The sequence below is a fragment of the Ochotona curzoniae genome, unplaced genomic scaffold (assembly GCF_017591425.1).
Source record: "Ochotona curzoniae isolate NIBS_2020 unplaced genomic scaffold, NIBS_Ocur_1.0 contig_2210, whole genome shotgun sequence".
NCBI lineage: Eukaryota > Metazoa > Chordata > Mammalia > Lagomorpha > Ochotonidae > Ochotona > Ochotona curzoniae.
Window position 1 is genome coordinate 42178439 of NW_024465369.1, and position 23879 is coordinate 42202317.

General features: G+C 41.3%; 1 protein-coding gene across 1 annotated transcript in view; it reads left to right on the forward strand.

Annotated features, from left to right (window-relative positions):
- Positions 1-6241: 6241 nt before the first annotated feature.
- DNAJC10 (DnaJ heat shock protein family (Hsp40) member C10) overlaps positions 6242-23879 on the forward strand; it is a 44039-nt gene continuing 26401 nt past the window's right edge. Inside the window, exons 1-9 of the mRNA XM_040971820.1 lie at positions 6242-6460; positions 7899-8233; positions 11121-11283; positions 12765-12815; positions 16737-16819; positions 17056-17187; positions 18332-18425; positions 19516-19593; positions 20746-20789. Of these exons, the coding sequence (XP_040827754.1) occupies positions 8030-8233; positions 11121-11283; positions 12765-12815; positions 16737-16819; positions 17056-17187; positions 18332-18425; positions 19516-19593; positions 20746-20789 (849 nt within the window). The 5' untranslated portion in view covers positions 6242-6460; positions 7899-8029. The remainder of the gene's footprint in view (positions 6461-7898; positions 8234-11120; positions 11284-12764; positions 12816-16736; positions 16820-17055; positions 17188-18331; positions 18426-19515; positions 19594-20745; positions 20790-23879) is intronic.

Consider the following 23879-nt stretch of genomic DNA (forward strand, 5'->3'; position numbering starts at 1 on the left):
CTTTGCAAATGCCAGAATCCATGTGGGCACCAGCTGCCCCACTGCCCATCCACCTCGCTGCTTGTGGCCTGGGAAAGCAGTGGAGAATGGCGCAAAGCCTTGGGACCCTGCACCCACAAAAGAGACCCAGAAGAAGCTGCTGGCTCCTGGCTTCGGATCGGCTCAGCTCCAGCCATTTGCAGCCACTTGAGGAATAAAGCAGTAGACGGAGAGGAAGAAAGGAGGTAAATAAGGAGGGAAAGGGAGAAAGGGGGGAAGTGGAGGAGAAGACGGAGGAGAAAGAGGAGGGTGAGTGGAGAAGGAGGAGGAAGAGAAGGAGAAAAGAAAGGTAGAGCTGGTGCTGTGCTATAGCAAATAAAGCTGCTTCCTGCAGCACTGGCATCCATGATTGCTGGTTTGAATCATGATTCCCCACTTCTGATCCAGCTCCCTGCTAATGCATCAGGGAGAGCATCAGAAGATGGCCCAAGTGTTTGGTCCCCAGCATCCACATGGGAGACCCAGAAGAAGCTCCTGGTGTCCAGCTTCATTCTATCTCAACTAACCACTGCAGGCATTTGGGGGAACCAACCAACAGACAGATCTTTCTCTGTCTCTCCCTCTAACTATGTTTTTCAAATAAACAAATCATTAAAAAGAAAAGCAGAAAGGCATCAATACCTTGGTTACTTGAAAATTTGGGGTTATTTGAAAGCCCTGGCTACAATTAACTGTGAGGGCACTAAACTGAATGACCACAGAAAGAACATCTCGCTCCTGCTCCAGCTAAACCACCCAGATGGCTACAATCAACAGGACCGGGAAGCCTAACTGGGATGCTGAAGTGGATGCTGTGGATTAAGGAGAGGTAAAAAGGAAGAGAGAGATGGAGAAGGAGAAGAAAATAAAGGTGAAGTCAGTGGAGAAGAATTAAGATGTTGATATGGATGAAGAGGAGCAAAAAAGTGGAAAAAGGTGAAAAGGGACCAGAGAAACAGATGATAAAAGATCATTAAGGCCCTTAAAAACAGTCTTATCCTGTAAAAACAGACCTGTTTAATATTCATTGGGCTGCTCATGGATTTAAGGAGTTTTTTTTATTTGTTTAAAAAGTAGCTGTGATACAAACCTCTGGACAACCTTCCACTCCAATAGCCAAAAAATGGTTCCTGTGGCATTTCACTTTCCTTCATACAGTCTCTCTTAGCCCACCACCAAACCTGGGGACTCACCCCCCAAAAATGTGAGTGGGCTGAGTTTCCGTGTAAGACTTGCAATACCATAGGTAGCTGTGATTGGTGAGTCAGCCATCTGCGACTACTGAGAATTGAGCAGCATCTTTACTTTCAAAACAGCAAAAGCTTCACATGTAAAAGCTTAACATTTGGGGTCTATTTTAAAAAAAAAATAGAGACAGCGAAGCAGTTCCAGCCATCATACTGGAGATGAGTTAATTGACTGTTTGACCAAATATAGCAGGCTAACATTTATATGACATTTTTATTTATATAAAGTGAATAAATTTTGTGTATTTCACAATACAGTATTAGAAGCATAACGATGCTTCCCACCCTCCCCTCACTTCCCACAACAGGCTAAGGAACTGCATCATGAAAAAAAGACAAACTTTTTAAAAATAAGTTAAAAAATAAAACAAAGACAAAAACCACTGTTCTGTATTCGTCACAAGTCTCAAGATGCTAAAAGTTAAGCAACAACTGTTTTCAACCACACAAAATGTAGTTGCTGGCTGAATCTTGTTACTGCAGAGGCATTGAGTAAACAAGAAAAGCCTGGAAAGAGGTATGAGACTTGGGTGGTGATAATATATCTATTTTAACTTCCTGATTTCCATGATAGTGTTGTGGTAATGGAGAATGTCCTTGTGTGTTAAAAGTACACCTCATGGCTTTGCAGGCTAATGGAACAAATCAGTAAATAACTCTCAAGGGGTTGGGAAAAAAAAAGGAATGTGTGCTGTTCATTCAACTTTCTTGTAACTTTGAGGGCTTTTTTTTCTGATTAAGTATAATAATAGTCACACAATAATATCTCATTGCTTAAAGCCTTTCTATGCCTTAATAATGCTGTTAGAAAAAAGATCAAAACCCTAAGAATAAACTCTCAGGCTCTTTATGCTCTTATCCCCATCTGCTTTTTCAGTCTTTGTTGACTGTCTTCCTTCAGCTGTTGCTAACATTTCTTTCATTTCTTGACTGCTAATGCTTTTTTGAAATGTAAGTCCATGGATGTACTATGCCCTCTGGTTAGAAGATACTCTAACATACATGACCATGTACATCAAGTGTATCTTCTGATCTCAAGATCTTTTCCTAAACCTTTGCCCCCAGGAGTAGTCCGTTTCCTATTATTAATTCTCACAGCACCATGTAGTTCCTCTTTGTGCTTACAGATTAGTTACAGCCATTGACTAATGTGCCTTCCGTGACCCTATTTCTTGAGGACAGAACACCTTGATGTGCCAAGGTCCTGCCAAGGACGTAGACCAAGGAAGAGTAAACAGTTTTTAAGAAAAAGCTGTTTAGAGTGAACCAATATAACTGTGCCCTGACTCTGGCCCTCTCTTCTAGACCTGCAGCTTCTTGTGCTGGGGCAAGGAGGGAAGTGATACTAACCATGGTGAGAACCTGTTCCAATCCATCCAAACCTAAAGCACCTCCTCTCACATTCCCAGTGAAACAGTTAAATATACCTTGATAATGATTCTAGATTTTCTATACCTTTGCCTGTACCTGCAATGTTATGATGCATTTAAACAGCAAAGTGGTTTTTAAATTATTATTTTATTTTGATAATCTTTACATAGTTAATTAGGACGCAAAGGGTCAAGGGCTATAGGAAAGTGGGTAAGACCTTTGTTTCCACACTCCTTTTTGTTTGTTTGTTTGTTTGTTTCCTGTATCTGGACTAAGAGGGAAGATAAAGAGAGAAGCCTGACCCAGCCTCCCACCCATCCCAGGGTCCCCCACCTGGGGCATGCTCCAAAGCCACTGCTGAAGTGGTTTTGAGAATTCAACAGTTTTGAATTGCTGCAAATCTCGCCATACCAAGTACAATGAAATCTCTCCAGAATCCACTGGCTGACATAGTCCACCTTAGAGTCTCTGTTTGCCCAGATTTTCACTGTCAGCACAAGGCTGGGAGAGATGATCAATTTGTTCTGTCCTCCGTCTTCTATTGTGATACGAGGTGTCCTCTGCAGGTCCCAACGGACTGCCATATTCTCCATGTGCACCTGTAGGATGGAGCTGTCCACTGCTCCATCTGAGCCTCTGAGGAGGCTCAGCTTTGACACATGCACTTCATAGTCAGACCATGAAACCTGCACTTCTCTTCATGGTTGGGGTTCTGAGATCAGCAGTTCAGTTGGAGGGATCCCCAAAGAAACTTTGCCTGAGGTGACCCCAGACCTGATTCTTGTGTGTGCATGTCAGTACAGGGTCCAGAAATAGCTAAGTGTTAAACTTGCAACTGCTACTGCAAGCCTGTAGGATTCTATTAATACATGGGAAAATGGAGAACGAGAAAGGGAAAGGGAAAGGGGGGAATCCCTAAACCGACAAAACTGAATCATGGAAAATATGACAATAAAAAAAAAACAAAAACAAAAGACTACGTCCTCTCTTGAATCCATGTTCTCTTCCGGTTACATCCCAGTTTTCCAGCTTCTCCTCTCATCTGAACTTTAAACAGTGCTAATGTACCTGTTCCATTTCCTCAGTTCCCATGAAATTTCATCCCACTGCCATCGGACCTTCAGCCTTATCGTCCCCAAAATTTGTGCTCGCAAGATGCCTGTAACTTTCATAAAACCCATAAAAGTAATAAGCTTTAGTATTTTACATCAATTACATCAATTCCTCAGTGTGCAGCTCTTGCTATACTTTGTTGATCACCTTTTAATCCCTGTATATATTTTTAATCCCTATATGAGCTCTTATTTCATTCCATACTTCCAACTGATTTTTTTCTTCAAAAAATACTTAGTATCTAGCAAATACCATGAATAGCTGGGGAAACAACAGCAATTAAGCAAATATCCCTGTCTTCATGGAGTTTATATTCCTGCTCTTAGAATTCTCCCAGTTGTCTCCTTGGCCCACAATTTTCCTTATTCTGCACATTTTCTTATGGTGATTTCATTCATTCCAGGGGTCCAGCTGCTGGTTTATTTGCAATTTCCTCATTTCCCCCCTAGTTTTAGATTTCCCAGGACTTTCATTCTGGTTATTCTCACACAGACGTAATCTAGGAATTTCTGAACTAGATATGTGCAAAAATCCTTTTATCTTTTCAGCTCTTCATGTAGCAGCATTCAAGCACCTGATCCAGCATTTAACCCTACTGCTTCTTGGCCTTTGTGCTGGAATCAAGCACAGCAGTTCACTTTCAATCCTTCCTTTACCTTATCTCTACTATCCAATCACCATGACTGCTTATATTTGTCTTATTTCTGTGTAACAGTCTCTTATCTGCTCTCCCTTTCTCTGCCCTTGCCCCATTTTCTATCCCCTTTGCAACAGCCACCAGAATGATCTAATGGTTATACAATCTCAGCCCTTGGTAAAAGCTTTCGAATGCTCTCTCATCACTCAAAAATTAACATCCACAGCTTCACCATGGGGTAAAGCCCTGTGTAATGGGGCCCTTTCCTCATTGTCCACTTTAAGGCACAACAGACTTCTAAAGATGTACATTCCCTAAGGAAGATCACCTGGGCGAGGACGCTGTGGAGGGAAAGGACCAGGATGGTTCTTAGTGAGGACATTCAGCTGGTGACCACAGAATTCCCATGGCAACGCCTCAACCCTGACCAGAGAGCTTCAGACAAAGAAGTTGAGAACTTAAGAAACTTCATTCATTCCAAACAATCATGTTGGAAAGACAACAAAGTTGAGATCGATCAGACGTTTACCTCAGGAAAGTTTTTTTTTAGGTGTTCAGAGAGATGATGACTTCATGACTCATAAAAAAAATTCATTGGCAGCAGAGATTCTCATGTCAGACAAGATGCAGGAAATAAGGCTATGAAACATAGACTCAGGTTAATGTTTTACTCCCAAGTGGCTGACCTATAGAAATTTCAAATGGAAAGAAAACATACAAATTTTATTACATTGAAAAGACAATGAACAAAATTTCCTCAGTTTCTCCACTTCCAAGAATTCTTGCTACTGTCCAAACATACCTAATAAACACGGGAGTAATATTTTTTTTCAAAAAGTTGAGGTTCCTAGTGTGGCAAGGGTTAATATCCTAGCATTTGGAGCCAGTCTGCTTAGGTTGGAATACCAGCTCTGTCACTTGGAAGGAACCTCAGCTTCCTCAACTGTGAAATGAGTACAATAGCTGCTATCTTTCAAGATTATTTGGATGGTTGAGTCAACACAAATGTGCTTAAATCATTTCCGGGTACATATTCATTACTGTTCTATTCAGGTTGCTTCTAATATTTCTGCCTTGGCTTGTTCTTATTCTTTCCAAACTATAGGAGGTATTGGCTTATCAATAGAGTCTACAGAGCCGTTGAATTTTTTATACCTGACATTTGATTTGCTACCTTTTTTTTTTTTCATATAGTTAACGTCTCAAGCAACTATCTTCTTAATCATGAGGTCTTCTCTGTTCATGCTGTGGTTGAAGTTCCTTTGATGTTTATGTTGCTGTGGGTCAAAAGTATAGTTCTGGAAAACAAAACTACGTAGTTTTGGAACCAGATAGAGGACTGTGGCTGAGTACCGGCAAGTATTGAATCATGTTCAAGTGTTTGGTACACTCGCATTAAATTGTGCGCTTTTATTCTTCAGTAGGCGCTACCACTTCAAGCAAGCACCCTTTCCTCTGGCCACTTTTACCCCTGCCGGCCGCCACCACCCATCAACCAGGTAAATTCCCTTCAGCTGGTTCTCTACCAGCCCATCTCCCCTTTAAGAAGAGGGCGTCGCAGACACGGCCCCCCACCTCCGGGTTTCCCGGTCACCCGGGCAACGGAGCCAGGAAGGGGCGGGGCTCGTCGGCCTCGGTTCCGCCGACCTGCCGCGTTCCTGCGGGGGCGTAGAGGGGCCGGACAGGCTGTGCCCTTCAGCTCGCGGTCGGAACCGGACCCGGAGCAGGATCCGGATCCCGCACGGATGGCCACGTCAACCTAAGCCACGCCGCCGCCCGCGTCGCCCGCCCCGGGCCTGCGGCCTTTCCCCCGGCCGCGGCGTCCCTCCGCCTTTCCCACAGTGCCTCGCGCCAGGCCCCGCCCCGGCTCCCCGCGGAGACCGGCGCGCCTGGAGCGGAGCCGGCCAAGCGCTCTCGGCTGCCGGTGCCACTCGGCTTCCTCCCCGAACCCGGGCGCGGCGGCGGGCCGGGCCCCGAGTGCCTGCTCCCCACGCCCCCCGCACCCTTCTGGGCTCGGCTGGGCGTAGTGGGCCGCTGGAATTGAGGATGAGTAGCTGCTGGAGGCAACTTGGAGGTGGGCACGGGCCGGGGTCCTGGGCCCTCCGGGAGGGGAGGAGCGAGATGCCCGCGCTCCGAGACTCCGTCCTCCGCGTCCTCCCCGTCCTTCCCATGGCTACCCCGGGCGTCTGGGCGCTCCTTGCATCCTCCCGGTTTCCTCACTGCGCCCTTCCTCTACCCAGCCTCCCCACTGCCACTGACTCCTGCTTCGCACTTGCTCAGGCTGCCTTAGCTGCACCTGGGGCTCCAGTCAGCAGCCCTCTTGGCCGGTGTGTCCCCCTGCTCGCCCCGGGGGCCCCCCGTCTTTCCCCCCTCGGGCTGGGGCGGGAGGGCAGCATCCCAGAGCTTGCGGAGCCTTCACCTGCCGCACCTGTGCTGCCTGCAGCCCGGGGCCCATGGCCACGCCGCCACGCCCACACTCACCCGTGGGCGAGGGCAGCCTCACCCCGACGTGGGGAGTCCCAAGTGGGGTTTGTTTGCCAGTCGGGGTGTTTGTTCAACGCTGTCAATATATTTTACAAAGATCTGTGTTTAAGAGACGGTAAGGGGGATTAGAAATGAGAAAGCCTGTTCAAAAAGTAAAGAGACATTCTAAAGTGGACAGGTAGGAAGGATTAAGTGAAGAAAGAAGAGACTGGCGGATGCTGGGGAACTTAGATTCTTGAGTTTTGTGAAAACTTTGCAGCTAAGTGTTTGGATAGGATGTGGAGTGATTATTTTTGCCCTAGACAGGTGAACATATCTGCGTAACTGCTTTTCTTCTTTACTGTTTGTTTTTCCATTTGTTAAAGGGGGCTTAGACTGCAGCCCCCCTTTGCTGCATTCAAACTTTGCAGTAAAATTACACTGTTAATTTTCGATTTTTTTTATCGTAGTGTTTTTACACATCAGCCTCTATCCAAATTTACTTTAGGCAGTTCACCTAAGAATACTCGGGTAGAACAGAGCCGCTGTCAGAGTGTAGCTGCGCTTTGATGAAACGGATAGGGCCTTGGAAAGGACACTGCTTCTAGTCCCCTCAGAGGTCGTTTCCTACAAGTGAAATCTGATTGAAATGAAAGCTGGACAGCCTGAAGGGCTAAAGAACTAAAGCAGAAAGGGGCTTATTAAAAAACAGCACTACCTTAAGAAAAAACGGGAGAGAAGTGAAGTTTCTACCCTGTGTTATTGCTGGTAAGAAGCTCCTTGTATAAATCGCTGAGTGTGTATTTAACTGTTGTAGCTTGCCATACTCAGTGTCTTTTGTGTTGGCTTGAGTGATTCCACAAATCTGGATGCTTGAACACCAGGGTGGCAAGGAAGTCCCCCCCCCCCCAACAAATAGAGCCTGAGGCATTTCCAGTGCTCTACCACTTACTGAGATGTTACTTTTGCTGACCAAGTTACCTGATAAATTAAAATGTATCGCCGTTTAATGTGAAATGAATTTTAACTGGTTGCTTTCTTCCCTTTAGAGTAACAATTTGGAGCCAGTTTTACAAGGGCTGATTCATTTTTGAAGTAATGCCGGCAGAAGTTCTCATCAACTGGAAGCGGCAGTGGATCTTAAGGTTCACCTAAGTCGTAGCTTGTATTAACAAGGAGAATGGGAGTCTGGTTAAATAAAGATGCCGATATCCGAGACATGAAGAGGATCTGTCTCTGTTTTCTGATCGTGTGTCTGGCCGTTTTAGTAGGCACCGATCAGGATTTTTACAGTTTACTGGGAGTGTCTAAAACCGCAAGCAGCAGAGAAATCAGACAAGCTTTCAAGAAGTTGGCATTGAAATTACATCCTGATAAAAATCCAGTAGGTGAAAGTTTTTAAATACCTATTTATTGTATTTCAATATGTTTAGTTATTTTCTTAATTATTTAAAGGAAATGTTCAAAATGCCTAAGAACAATTCTGCGTTAAAAACTAAGTCGCTTGCTATGCTAAAATAGGAAAAAGCAAAGCAGTTCTGGTTTAAAACTGCATGATGAAATCGGTAAAACAAATGCCGTCCACAATTTATAAACCAGCTTCTAACAGTTACATTAAAAACACTAATTTCAGACCAACAGTGTAAGTTATTTGAAGTCATTTTCTTAGCCAAGTGAGTTAAGGTCATTTGTTTTAGTTCTGGGGTCCCGTTCACATAGCAGTGAAGATGGTGCTTACCCTCACGTCCCTTATTGGGGTTCTGGGGTTCCCCACCCCTGATGCCAGCCTTGTAGGTGTGCCCATGAACAGCAGCAAGGGATGGCAGCCGTGATCAGATCTCGACCACTCCCCTGACCGCTTGGTCCACCCCACCCTGCAGGTGGGAGTGTTCGCTCCCCAGAGCGACCCCCTGTGTCACTCTCTGCCTTTCAAATAGATAGAATCTTTAAAATAGTAGCAGAAATATTTCCTTAGAATTGAGGATATCTCGTACTAAAAATAGCAATAATAGCTAGTAACACACCTTAAAATTCTCTGTTTTCTGTGTGCACATCCCCACCGACCAAAAGTTTTAAAGAACTCTGAGAACTTCCAAATATAATTATAGTATTGTGATTAAATATCCAGAAATCATCTAAAATTGAATTCATCTTGATTTTCATGGCTTTCTTATACGTTACCTGATTAATTCCTAGTAAAATTTAGTCTTCCTCTTAGGAAAAAGACAATGTTTTCTTGAGAGAACTTTTGAATAGGATTATGTCACTTGTGTGAAACTAAATAGTAGAAATGATACTTTTCATAAGTTCTAGTCAATTTCCTGGGCTTTATATTTTATTTTTATTGTTTTCAAATTTGTCTCACATGTCTGAATATGATTTTTTTTTTTTAAGATTTATTTTTATTATTTTTTATTGGAAAGGCAGATATACAGAGAGGAGAGACAGAGAGGAAGATCTTCCGTCCGATGATTCACTCCCCAAGTGAGCGCAACGGGGCAACGGGCCGATACTATGCCGATCCGAAGCCAGGAGGCTCTTCCGGGTCTCCCATGCGGGTGCAGGTTCCCAAAGCTTTGGGCAGTCCTCGACTGCTTTCCCAGGCCACAGGCAGGGAGCTGGAAGGGAAGCAGGGCTGCCGGGATTAGAACCGGCGCCCATATGGGATCCCGGGCGTGCAAGGCGAGGACTTAACCACTTGCGCCACCGCGCCGGGCCCTGAATATGATTTTTAACTTTAAATAGCAAAGTACATCTTTTTTTTTTCTTTAATTGGGGGATTTCACTGACTTACTTGAAAGGAAGAATGACAGAGAAGGGAAGAGACAGTCCCCTGTTTTACTCCCCAGATGGCTTCAGCAGCCCCAGCTGGGCCAGGCTGAGTCCAAGAGCCTGAAACTCCATCCTATTTGGGTCAGATGCCCAAATGCTTCGGCCTTTGTTCTCCACTTTCCCAGGTGCATTAGCAGAGAATTAGATCAGCCAGTAGGGCCCAGAGCAGTAGCCTAGCGGCTAAAGTCCTTGCCTTGAATGTGCCGGGATCCCATATGGGCACCGGTTCTAATCCCGGCAGCTCCACTTCCCATCCAGCTCCCTGCTTGTGGCCTGGAAAAGCAGTTGAGGATGGCCCAAAGCCTTGGGACCCTGCGCCCCTGTGGGAGACTCGGAAGAGGTTCCTGGCTCCTGGCTTTGGATCAGCGCAGCACCGGCTCTTGCGGCTCACTTGGGGAGTGAATCATCGGACGGAAGATCTTCCCTTCTGTCTCTCCTTCTCTCTGTATATCTGACTTTGTAATAAAAAATACATAAATCTTAAAAAAAAAAAAGATCAGCCAGTATACCAGTTGACACCTGGGGCATTGCATGCAGCGGCTTAACCCACTGCACCACAACTCCATGCCCTCCCAGGATGTCTAAATGAAAAGCACTCTTTGAAAACCTGTTCTGTGAAATAGTAATAAAAAAGAAGCATTCCCATTGCAATTTTGAATTTTTACTCTGATTCATATTTAATTCTTTCCTTAGACTGCCTCAAATAGAGTAAGATACATATTTTAAGTATAATTATTTGTGTGCAACAAATATTTACAAAATTGAAGAATCCAAGGGAGTTGTCAGATTTTTTTTCACTCAGCTGCATTTCTTAGGAAGGAGTAAAGTTGTTTGACTAAATCAGACAATCTTTTTAAAGTGTCAGTTTCTTTTAGGATTTTTTGTTTGTTTTGTGATTTTTTGTTTTATTTTATTTTATTTTATTATTTTATTTATTTATTTATTTATTTTTGCTTCAAAGGTGGATTTACAGAGATAAGGAAAAACAGAGCTCTTGATCCGGGGGTTTACTCCCCAAATGGCTGCAGTGGCCAAAGCTGAGCCAATCCAAAGCCAAAAGCGAGGAGCTTTTTCCTTGTTTCCCACATGGTTGCAGGGTGCCAAGGCTTAGGGTCATCCTCTGCTGCCTTCGCAGGCCGCGAGCAGGGAGCTGGGACTGGAACCAGTGCCCTACAGGTTGAGGATCAGCCTGGTGAACAACTGTTTCTGACCCCCTGTGTCAATTCTTATTTCTCTTCCTTTCGTCATCTTTGTTTGAAAATTGTAGTTCCTCAGACAGTCTTACTTTATTTCAACTCAAGCTGATACCACGTTGTACCTCGTCAGGTTGATATGCAGTTACAGAAATCTCTCCATTTGTGGGATCTGTACGGGAGCTCTGAAATCGCGTGGGTTGTTCCTAAGCTGTCATTTCTGCCATCTCTAATGTTTTCTTACAGAATAACCCAAATGCACATGGTGACTTTTTAAGAATAAATAGAGCGTATGAAGTACTCAAAGATGAAGATCTGCGAAAAAAGTATGACAAGTATGGAGAAAAGGGACTTGAAGAGAATCAAGGTGGCCAGTATGAAAGCTGGAACTATTATCGTTATGATTTTGGTAAAGTGATTTATTACTTATGAAATTTTTTTATCGAGGTGAAAGTTTTATTTCACTCCTACCTGTGTTATCTGTCACCTTGTTTAGCTCTTTTTAATTTACCATAGGTGTCAAATTTAGAAGGAAAGTCTGTCGATTGTAATGAAGTTATGTGTACAGAAGGGAAGACGTATTGGTGAAATCTTGCTGATTGAAGGGTTATTGTTTAATTTAAAAAATGCATGCATTGGAAGAAGTTAAATGCTCAAGTCTTTGAAAAATGTTGAGTGTCTCATTTACCAAGAAAGACTAAATTTTCCCTTCATACTGGTCGCTGAAATAGAAAAGCCATCCTTCTAATGTAGGACCCTTATTGATAATGGCTGAAGGTGTTGATAAGAAGAAAAAATAAGGCAAGAGTAGAGGAAGGAAACTAGCGGAAGGTGGAGAGAAGGTAAACACAGGAGGCAGGCAGAGGCTGTGTTCAGATAAGCACTGATCTCCAAGTCGGTGTCGGCCTCAGCTGCACAGAAGGAATTGAAATATACCCTTCGTTTTAGACTAAGAGATCTTCAGTATTTTATCTGGAGAGTTTGCTTCCCAATCTGGTTTTACTGTCAAAAGAATGTTTTGATATGTTGTCCATACAACACCTGGTTGTTTTTTCAGGTGTTGGCAAATTGCATTGTGCTGACCAGATCTGGCTTGCAGTCTGTTTTCATAAATAATACTTTATTGGAATACGGTTGTGTTCATTTGTTTGCTGTTAGCGACTCCATTCACACTGCACAGTGTTGAGTAGTTGTGATGGAACTCTGTTGTACGAAGCCTAAATTCTTTACTGCTGGCCTCTGCAGAACTTTACTGATTTCTGAGTAACATTCATTGTTAACATGATTTGGCTACTTTGTATAGTAATGGGAAATTTTCTCATTGACTAAATAAGTTTATATTTCCTAAATTTTTGTCTTTATCTCTGCAAAAGTTAACAATAAAAGCTTAGTGGAAAATACTTGAAAGTGATACCACTATTAAAATCAGCAAACTGAATAAGGTCTGTTGTATAGTTAATAATATACTCTGATTTGCAACTGTTCCCTGGTGTTGATACTATATTACAGCTACATAACTAGATACTGATAGGGGAAGCTGGGTGAAGTGAACATAAGCAGGATACATCCTGTTCATGCAACTTCCTGTGAGTCTATAAAGTAAAGTTAAAAATGAATTTTCTGTAGAGATGACATTATGTGAATAATAGAAACCCTCTCACACACCTACCTGTAACAGTCCAAGTGAGGAAACTAGTACCCCTAGCTCACTCTTCAGAGGTGTCAGCAGTAAGTAGATTGAGGTTTTTTTAATCTGCACGTTCAAGATTTAGTGTAGACATATCTAATTTTTTTTCACAATTAAAACAAGGGACTAAATCTGTTTTTATGTGGTAATATATTTTATGGTGAAATTTTAATTATGTAATTTTTGTGTACTTTTTAAATTAGGTATTTATGATGATGATCCTGAAATCATAACATTAGAAAGAAGAGAATTTGGTAAGTTTGCAAATGTATTATTTTCTAAAACTTGGACAAGTTCAGTCTCTTCACTAAAACTCATGCGTTTTTAATGTGTTTGTGATAGAAACTCTTCAGATGTTAAAAGTTAATGTGATGAATACAGGAGATTAAGTAAATTCGTGGTAAGTTATGGAACAATGTCCCATGATAAAAACGTTAATCTTTAGCAAAGTGTATGCCATTTATAAAAAACGTTATTTAGTCGTATATAAGTTCATGATAGGTTTGGTGTATATTCTTTTTTTCATAGCACATTACTACAGACTGGGTAAATTGAAACAACAACGAAAGTCTAGCTAATGCTTCTGGTGCTTGATGGAGGAGCTGCATCTTGTAACAGCCTTTTTGCTGGCAGAGTTCCCAGCTGTCACAGTGCATCGCATGGCCAGGGAGCACCTGTGTCTCCCTGTGTTACAGAGCCACCAGAATTCAGTGACAGAGACTGTGTTCTGTGGCTTCAGCTATCCCGAATCATTACTCCAAAGACTCTAAATACCACACTTGGAGCCAGTTTCCACCCTCTTTCTACCTCACAGTGGAGGTTAGATTTTAACATGAATTTTGCAGGGCATAAAACAGGCTCAAGTAGACGCTAAGCTTGCTTGCTACAGACTTGTGGGAAAAAAAAATCCAGCCTTTTGATTTCACTTCTGAATAGTTACTTTGGAAGGATAAAACTTGAACAGCATACCAGTTGCAAAATATACATGTAGCAGTACTTACATGCTTAGCATTTGTTATCCTGAGAGATGAACAGCAACCGCTGAATTTCTTGCTGTTCTTTCTGAAGGATTTCCTTTTATTATTTTCTTCATTTGGTGAGCTCAGGCATACAAAGTAGCTATTAAGTGAGTTACTTTATTACAGATCCCGCATGTCAACACTTATATTTTCTGTCTATTTAGAATTTGTCTTCCTACAAACGGAAAGAAAAAAAATTCATTTGAATTGTTATGGAGTTATATATATATTTTTAAAAGATTTATTTATTTTTATTGCAAAGTCAGATATATGGAGAGGATGGTACTGCGCCGATCCGAAGCCGGGAACCAGGAACCTCTTCTGGGTCTCCCACAGGGGTGCAGGGTCCCAAAGCTTTGGGCCATCCTTGACTGCTTTCCCAGGCCACAAGCAGGGAGCTGGATGGGAAGTGGAGCTGCCAGGATTAGAACCAGCGCCAATATGGGATCCCGGCGCATTCAAGGCGAAGACTTTAGCCACTAGGCCACTGCACCTGGCCCCATTATGGAGTTATAGTTAAAGTTACGTATGTTCTCTTCCTCTTGCAAAGAATTGTGTTTTCTGGCTAGGACCTCCAACTGTTTGAAATAAAGATCATCAATCAAAGAAATGTTTGATAATCTAATGGTAGGACCTTGAGAGGACTTGTCACTTTCCAGTTTGGCCCTTCTATAGATGTGCCTTGAAGTCCCCTTTTGTCCTTATGGCTCAGGGGTCTGTTGAAAAGTGTTTGTCAACTACCTCTCCTGGAAAGGCAAACACTGATCCTCTGGTTCTCAGCATGTCCTGTAGCTTACACCTCTAGTGCTTCGCTGCATTGTAACTCATGCTTTCAGTGGAGGTCTCTTCTCATTTATGTCATTTTCTACCTATTCAATTTGTAGTTAGATATTTACCCCAAATTACATAGCAATTCACTTTTTTTTTCCAAATCGCCACTTTAGATTGTTAGAAATATTTCCTTTTTTATTGCACAATACATTTTTATAGGTGTAAGGCTTCATCTCTTCCCTCACCTACCTCCTTTGCCATTTCCCCCATCTTATCACTATTGTGTAGTCCCGTTTAACGTTCTGACGTTTAAATGTATCATGATGTGATAAGAACTAGCGAAGGTAGAAAAACTAATAGTACAGTGTAGAGATATATTTATTTGCAGGTTTTATTGAGAGTTCTCCTTTTACTCAGGAGTAGAATCGTACAAGAAGTTCTCTGTCAAAACAGAACATTGTTTCAGTGCAAAACAGAAAATGGCATATTTAAGGCTTTTAAAATTTTCTCATGCTTTCCATTAACAACACAGTACATAAGTACATTCCTTTTTTGTTTTTTAACATCTCAGTGCAGTTATACAAGCATACGCCAAGATCATGATGGAAGATAGAATTATCAATTTATTTGGGGCAAAAAATTATTTGAAATTCATGCATCTTAGGAAACCTTTGAAAGGTTTAAGAAAAGCCTGTGCATGGTTTTCAGTCATAATAAACAAGTTCTGGATAGTTTTTGCAAAAGTACAGAACATGTCACACGTGTACTAGTGATTCTGAATACTCAGACATCTTCTGGAAGACAGGTCTCGAACCAGCTGTCACTTACTTCAAGCACCTAGATTTGTCTGTCAGATTCTAAACATTAGAACAGCAAATAAAATCTTAAACTGTACATTACAGGTATATAAATGAACAGTTTCCATCAAACTGTCTTATAACTGAAATTTAGATGAATGTCAAATCCTGAGTGTTTCTGTTAGCCTGCATTAACTGCATGTATTTAGAAAAGTATGCACTGCAGCCCAGCGTGATGACTTGGCAGCTAAATCCTTGCCTTGCATGCACTGAGATCCCACATGGGTGCTGACTCATGTCCCGCTCTTCCACTTCCCATCCAGCTCCCTGCCTGTGGCCTGGGGAAGCAGTAGTGGATGGACCAAAGCCTTGGGACCCTGCAGCCCTCTAGGAGACCTGGAAGAAGCCCCTAGCTCCTGGCTTGGGATTGGCTCAGCTCCAGCCATTACAGCCACTTAGGGAGTGAACCAGTGAACAGAAGATCTTTCTCTCTGTGCCTCCTTCTCTCTGTAAATCTGTCTTTCAAATAAAATATGTATTTTTTTTAAAAGTATTCACTTAAAGTATTGTTTGATGCCTTAGTATAATTTATGAAAAAAACTTTAAATTACTAGTAGCTGATTTGGGATTGGGATTCTTGAACTGAAAGCAGGTGATCCTCACCTTTTTATCTTGAATGACATAGTATATATCCTTACACTTTTCAAGCAGTATGATCTTCTAAGTTAAACCTCTTTAGAGTAAATATTAAACTTGATCTCGATAAAATCTTATTATATGTGTACGTTACTTGATTGATTCAGAATTAGAAACCACTGTCAGAATCCTTTGGGGCAGACATGAGATGGCAGCAGTTAAGTTGCTGGTTGGGACTCCACACCCTGCAGTAGAGTGCCTTATTATACTTCCAGCTACTCTTGCTCTCTAGCTTGCTGCTGCCGTAGCACATGATGGTTCAATACTGGTGTCCCTGCTACCCTCAGGAGACATCCAGACTGAGTTCAAGAGCCCCGAGTTGAACCTGACTCAGCCCTGGTTGCTGTGGGCATTTGGCAAGTCAATCAGCAGGTGGATCTCTTGATGCCTACTTCCCTGCATTTCATTGTCCTTTCCTACCTTCCCTTTCTTTCCCTCTGTAACACTCCCCCTCCCTCCATCTCTCTCTGCTACTCTGCCTTTCAGATGAAATGAAAATAAACTTTTAAAATTAAAAAAAAAATCACAGCCCCGCACACTTAACTTGTACTGCAGATCGTTCAAGAACTTTAGTCACTGTCTTTGCTTCTGTTTGTTGCTGTCATCCACAACTCTGTTTCATGGAATTCTGTTATTTTCTTACAGCAGCCTTTGCAAAGCTTTATGTCCATATTCATCTTGCAGGTCAAGGCTACTGTGTATTCAGTTAGGTGCTTCCAAGAGTTAAAACATTTGAAATGACATTTTAACAACAACAAAAGTTAAACAGAAAATGGTTAAAGTAATATGAAAGATTTATACGTTTCATTCTTCTGCAACCAGGTGTTTTTTAACAGACACTCATGAGCATTAGCAGGTAATTCTGCCTTGCTTCTATCCTGTGTGCTTTCAGATGCTGCTGTGAACTCCGGAGAACTGTGGTTTGTCAACTTCTACTCCCCAGGATGCTCACACTGTCATGATTTAGCTCCTACCGTATGTATTTCTTGTATCTCAGTTATTAAAGTTTTATTTCTAATCAATTTTTTTCTTTTTTTAGTACGTTTGAGTGGTTTTTTTTTCCTGTTAGCAGTTGTTACAACTATCAGAAATAATTACCAGTATTTTCACTTCTGCATGGCTTTATTTGCTAAATTTTCTGCTGTATGAATGTAAAACTTGAAGAAAAATAAACTTACCAGAGAGATCATTGTTTTCCTTTTTTCTCACAGTGGAGAGACTTTGCTAAAGAAGTGGATGGATTACTTCGGATTGGAGCTGTGAACTGTGGCGATGACAGAATGCTTTGCCGGATGAAAGGAGTCAACAGTTACCCCAGCCTCTTCATTTTTAGATCTGGAATGGTAAGGAATAAACTCGGCCTCTTATAGATTTGTGGAACTGCAAAGAAAATGCAACGTGTGAATTTGTTGTCAGTTATAAGCCTCAATTTTGGTGTCATCTGATTAGGCTGTAATAGTAAATATTTTGAATGATTTATGAGTAAAAACATTGGATGCCATACTTGATTTTGCTGCATTTCAAATGAAATGCCTGTCCATTTTATTCTGTCTGAAATAACCTAATTTATTCAGTGTGGATAGTTTACAGTATCTTACAGGTATTTCATAACCTGCGTAGCTCTAATATTTATAGTTTCCAATAATGAGAGTGAAACTATAGCTTAAAAACAGTACTAAAATTTCTTCCGTAAAATCAATCAGTGTTCTCAGCATACTAATTAGAAATACTGTGTGTTGTGGTGGAGCAAGGTAAGCTACCGCTTGGGTCACTTGCATTCCACATCAGAGTGCCTGGGATGAAGTTTCCCCTCTGCCTTTGCCTCCCATCCAGGCTCTCACTAACATACCTGCAAGGTAATAGGCCATGGCTAAAGTCCTGAGTTCCTGCCAGCAGCACATGAGAGCTGCCCAGAGGTTCTGTCTCCTGGCTTCAGTATGGCAGTCTCTGGCTGTGAACATCTGGAGAGTGAACTAACAGATAAGAGCTCTGTGTCTGCCTTACAAATAAAATTAAAACGAATAAATAAAGTGTAGTTTTTAAAAAATTTATTACTTCTTCTTACTCAAGTCATAATTACAAAGAGAGAAGTAGGGACACAGAGAGCTTCTATCTGCTGGTTCACTGCCTAAGTGACCTCAGTGGCCACAGTTGAACTGATCTGAGGCTGGGAACCGGGAGCTGCTTCTGGTCTCGGGCCATCCTTCGCTGCTTTTCCAGATCATTAACAGGGAGCTGGATTGGAAATGGAGCAACCAGACTAGAACCCCATCGGGGGATGCCAACGCACATTTGGGGATGCCAATGCTACAGGGAGGATGAGCTTGCTTGCCTCCATACTGGCTCCTAAATAAAACTTAAAAGAAATATACTAAACTATTGAAAAAGAATTTACTGCACTATTTACAATGATGTAAAATAAAATACAGGTATTTTAGTTTTAAAAAAAGGAAAAGTAAAATTTTTCCCTTTTTAAAAAATCAATAGGCTACAGTGAAGTATCATGGAGACAGATCAAAAGAAAGCTTGGTGAATTTTGCCATGCAGCATGTGAAAAGCACAGTGACAGAACTATCAACAGGTAATTTTTTCCCTTAGTTTTCCCTTCAAGGATATTTTGAAATTGGCATTTTAAGTTTTTCAATGCTAATATTTTGATCAACAAGGTAAAATTTTAAGTATCTTCTCAATGGAAGAGAGTTGTCATTCTTTCGTCTCTGCTGAATAGTATGTACTTAAACTGTATTTTGTACAGAAACGAAAACAAGGAATATTTGGGAAATGGGTATGAGATAAGGCTCAGTGGAAAGGCATTTTCAGGTTGACACCATGTGTGCTATTGCTATACTATTTTACTGCCCTGTAACAGGCAGTAAAGTCTGGCTTCTCCAGCTTAAAGTTAAACTCTTCTGTTTGGGTTTTTAATTGTTCAAGTGATTTCAGGCAGATACCTGCTCTGGCCTGGCCTGTCCATGACATGATAGTACTCACAACTACAGAAATGTTCATTTCATCCGTGAGTATCCATTCCAGGTCAGAAACTCGGGCTGCTGTAGTAGGGGTGCAGTCCTGGTGACCTGCACCCTTCTGCAGTGAGGACACTAGGAGACAGTTACAGAAAGCTCGGGAAACATGAAAGACATAACCCAGTTGAAGAAAAGAAATAATTAGAAAATATTTCTTGAAATAGGTCATACCCAGTCATCATGAAAAATGAGTTAGAAACCTTATGAGATTACTCTCTATGTGGGGAATTTGCAGTATGTGGTGAATCTGACAAAAGATGAGTAATGGGGTGGAGTGGTATGGGAAGAAATGTGTTGTATGCAGAAATATGTTGAATTCATACAAAGCTTTACATAGTTTGAATTTCTTTCTCATTGAAATAATGAATAAACAACTTAGACAATCATTGAAGGAGTCTGATGTTCAACGGGAATGTTAACATAACTGCTCAGACAAAAGTGGATTGGAAGGGAACAAGATTAGAAAAAGTAATGCAGGAGACTTATTTCCATTAATACCAACAGGTGATCAGAGATTGGATGTAATTGGTTCATCAGGATATGGAATATATGGGGATTACTGTTTCAGGTGGCCTTTTGTAAATTTAAACCCATTCTGAAATGTTCAAAAAATTTTTAAGGAAAAAAAATCTGCTTTCTTTGAAGGAAATTTTGTTAACTCTATACAGACTGCTTTTGCTGCTGGTATTGGCTGGCTCATCACTTTCTGTTCCACAGGAGGAGGTAATTTTATTATTTTCTAGAAATGAAAAGACTGGCATGTAAAATTTAGGTAACAGTTGTGTGTTACTGTAATTGATTACTCAGTATTTGAAACTACAGTTTATAATTAAGATTGTAGTTTTTTTGCTTGATGAGTATTTCACCTTTTTCATTATTTTGCACATGATCCAATTATTTGTTAATTATTTGTTAATATATGTTCTGTGGACAAGTTAATTGGAGCATTGATAAATTTTACCTTCATGCAGTCACAGATATCAGAAGTCTAAAAAATAACTATTGACAGCTATGTCCCTTCCCAGAGTATTATTATTTTTGGAGATACAAACTTTGTCTCATATTTAATTATATAAGAAATACATAGATTTCTTTCAAAGTATTTGGGGGTAGCACCTTTCCATTTCTAAGAACCTTTCTGTAAGTTAAAAGATTAACACTTTGTAACAAAAAATATACACACTGTAGACTATATTCAGTGAGATTGGGTAAAAATTGTCGCCAGTAATCTAGAACATCCTGATAACATCAATACATTTTCAGGTGTTAAATCCCAACTGAGTCTTTTCTTTACACTTCACTTCTCGCCCTTCTTACTGCTTTGCTCAGGATGTATTGCCTTGTAATTAAAAATCAGCCATTTGCCTGTTCTCTAAGAAAGATAAAACATTTGAGGAAAAACCAGTTCTAAACTTAGTCTCTCACGACCAGCTCTTCCTTTGTTTTGGCCTGATGCCCAGGCATCTGCCTGGCTGACTTTTTAAACAGTCTCTGTTCCAATAAAGTATGTTTTCCTGTCCTTCTAGGTTCTCTGATGCTGTAGACCCATTTATCTTCATTGTTACTCATTGTATACTAGCATGCATGTTTGCACAACTTCATCTAAGTAATGAAGAAGCTATTTTAAGGTTTTGAAAATTTCTTACATATCTTTATCAAATAGGTGCATCGCATTTAATCTACCCAAACCATGAGATCTCTTAGAAAAAAGGAATTGTTACTATAGAAAGATTTGAGAGTAATACCCCCAAAAGATGTCTGAGAGTCTGTAGCTAGAAATCCTGAGAAGTTACTGGGTGGAAATGAAAGCGAGTGGATGAAGTGTAAGCTTACTCAGCTGAAATTGCCTCATGACAGTTTTTTTTTCCTCTTCAGATTGTTTGACTTCACAGACACGACTGAGGCTTAGCGGCATGTTGGTAAGTGTCAATCATTCTGTAAAATTATCATCTTGTAAAGGAACACATTTATGTATTGATTCACACATTTTGTAGTTTCTTGAACACTTGTAATCCTCCTTGTTTTCTGATGCATTCACAGTGTGATTTCTTGATATGTATTAGCTATCTTCAGTAGGTATTGGCACGTGCTGCTTTCATTGTCATTTATGAATTCGTCTTTAACTGAGTTCTGTTGTCATTTGCAGACCATTTTGTGTTTTCATTTTTTTATTTGTATGACATTGATTTTTTTTAACATTATTAAAGGTACCTTGGTGCTTTGAGAATTTGTCCTCTGCAAAAACTGAAAATGTTTTTTGCACAATTATATATTCTCTGTGTATTGTGTGAAATTTTATAACTACTAGTTCAAATTTATTATGTTATTCATATCTGTATCATTTTTTTGTATGAGAATTTGATTTCTGAGAGGGGCATATTAAAACTTGCAGTCACAATTGTTGATAACATTCTTTTCTCCTGATAAAATTTCTGTCAGTTATTGCATCCTGGGAAATCCATCATTAGACAATTCTATTGCCGTATGAACATCATGAGTGGAGCTTGCAGAAGTAGAAAATGCTGTGGATGAGTCATTGTGTGGTGGGTGAATGTGAAAGCCTAGGGCTTGTATCAGTCTGTGTAGTCTATGAATATGGTACAGTCTGGCATCCCGTCCCCTGGGAGGCCTTCAGGAGCAGGGGCATGCGTGGAGCTGTCACCTCCTGTAGTCACAGTCCTGCAAGTAGAGTCCTTCCTGAAGAGGCTGGCTCTTGTTGAGCACGTATCTCTTCAGAAATGTGCCATGTGTGGTTTGTTAGGAAACAGATACTGCGGCAGGAAAATTCTTTTTTAAGTTCTAAGATTTGTTTTATTCATTGAAAGTCAGGCTGACAGATCTATCCAGTGGTTTAATCCCAAAATAGCCACAATGGCTGAGGCTAAGCCAGACTAAAGATGCTTTTAGTTGTATAATTTCCTTTTCCCCGGCTTCTTTTTAGCTCTGCATTCATTAGATAAAAAGTTTTTTTCAGCTACATGTTGATCTTCTATAACCACGGTCATATAAGTGATTTGACATTGACTGGAGAGCGCACATGACAGTTGGGCATAATGTTGGTGGCCCTATATTCATAATCATTGCTTCTTTATACTGGCTACTGTTCGTCTCTTTTTATGCATCACTGAGGTTTTGTTCTTTTAATATCAATTGTATCTGAGATATCAAAATCACTTAGTATACTTTTGTTTTGTTGCCTCCCTGTATTTCGCTGTACGTTAGGAGTACCTATACAACACCACTATCTGAGAATCACCTGAAAATCTCAAAATAATCAACAAAAGAAAAATATCTCACAGATTAATTAAATCAACATAGTTGGCATTGATGTGTGAGTGTTTTGTCTGTAATGTTGATTTTTCGTGTTCCTTTTCACTAATATCATTGGGCATATTTCGCATCAAAGATATCCTGGCCTTGTAAATAGTTAGGAAATTTTCGGAAATTGTTCCAAATGATTGATTTTACTTCTTCAGTTTTTATTTTTTCAATTTTAGTATATGTGCTGCCGAAGCGAGCACAGTTTTTATTTTTTCATAGGATTCATCAGGGAAACAGTCTGAACCTTCAGTTTTCTTTATGTACACATTGAAAAAATCTTATATGTAAAAGATTATTCCAGTATCACCTTTTTTTTAAAGATTTTTTTTTTACCTTTTTTTAATTATATTTTTTGCAATCTTTACATAGTTAATTAGGGTAAAATGGTTCAAGGGCTATAGGAAAGTGGGTAAGACTATTATTTTTTTTTTCCATATTGTTTCCTTCATGTTTAAAGGGGGATATTAAGGGAGAAGGCCCACCCAATTTCGCACCCTCCCCAGGTCCCACATGTAGGGTGTGCTCCGAGGTTCTTGCTCAAGTGGTTTTGATAGTTCAACAGTTATATCTTGCTGCCAGTCTTGTCACTCCAAGCACTATGAGGTCTTTGAAGAATCCACTGATTGATATAGTCCATCATAGAGTCTCTGTTTGCCCTATATTTCACTGCCAACATATAGCTGAGGTGTTTGAGTGATCTGTTCTGTCTTCTCTCTTTTCTTGGTTAGGGTTCTGAGTCCAGCATTTCGACTGGGGAAATTTCCAAAGAAACTTTGAGGTGTTCTCAGACCAGATTCTTATATGTGCTAGCAGGGACAGGGCCTGGTTCGGTGCATGGCCCCAATCAGCTGATGGTTGCGATCGCTGGGTTGATTGTTTTCAGCCTCGACTTCCACTGGAACCAGTGGGTGTTGCAGTCCAGCCTGGTTCTGCCCAGCACATTCTCGGCCCTCGCATAAACAAGTGGCAGCTGCAGCCTAGTTGGAGCGGCCCACAATAACCCCCACCAGGCCCACTCCCTACCCTGGTTTGCCAATATGTGTAGCAGTAGTCCAGTCTGTCCCACACCCCATTCCACCCCAGCCGCTGTCCTGGTTTTTGTGCCCTCCCGTGGAAGTGGTAACCCAAGAGGGAGGAGCCCACTATTTCCCTCCCAGGCCTCCCCCATTCCCAGATTGTGCACTCTCCAGATAGTTCTGTGGTTTGACTTGACAGAATTAGCCCCCAATGCCAGCTTTTGCCAGCTGATGCTGTGGCTAAGCCCAAACAACCCTCACCCACTCTAATTTTGTTTGCACCAGTAGGAATAATCAGCCCAGCCCAGCTTTTCCCTGATCTAGTCCACATGAGGCTCACAGGTGTGGTAGCCCTGCCTAGTCTGGTCTGCCCCCATCCAAGCCCACACTCTCCAGTGGGAGTAGCTGTCCATCAAAGGAACCCTCCCCTTATTCCCCTGCTGGCTCCGCCCCCTCCCTTCGTGGTTCTCAAACGTGCTGGATGGGTGCTGTGGTCACTTCTGTTACAGGCAACCTCACCTTGGCATTCCGTATTGTGCACTAGTTTTTGTTGTGACCAAACCTGGCTCAACCCACACTGTTCTGGTGCCTGGATTTGCCAGTGGATGACGTGGACAGATTCAGCCTGGTCCTTCCCCCAATCCATGCCAGATGTTTGCTAGTGGGTGACTT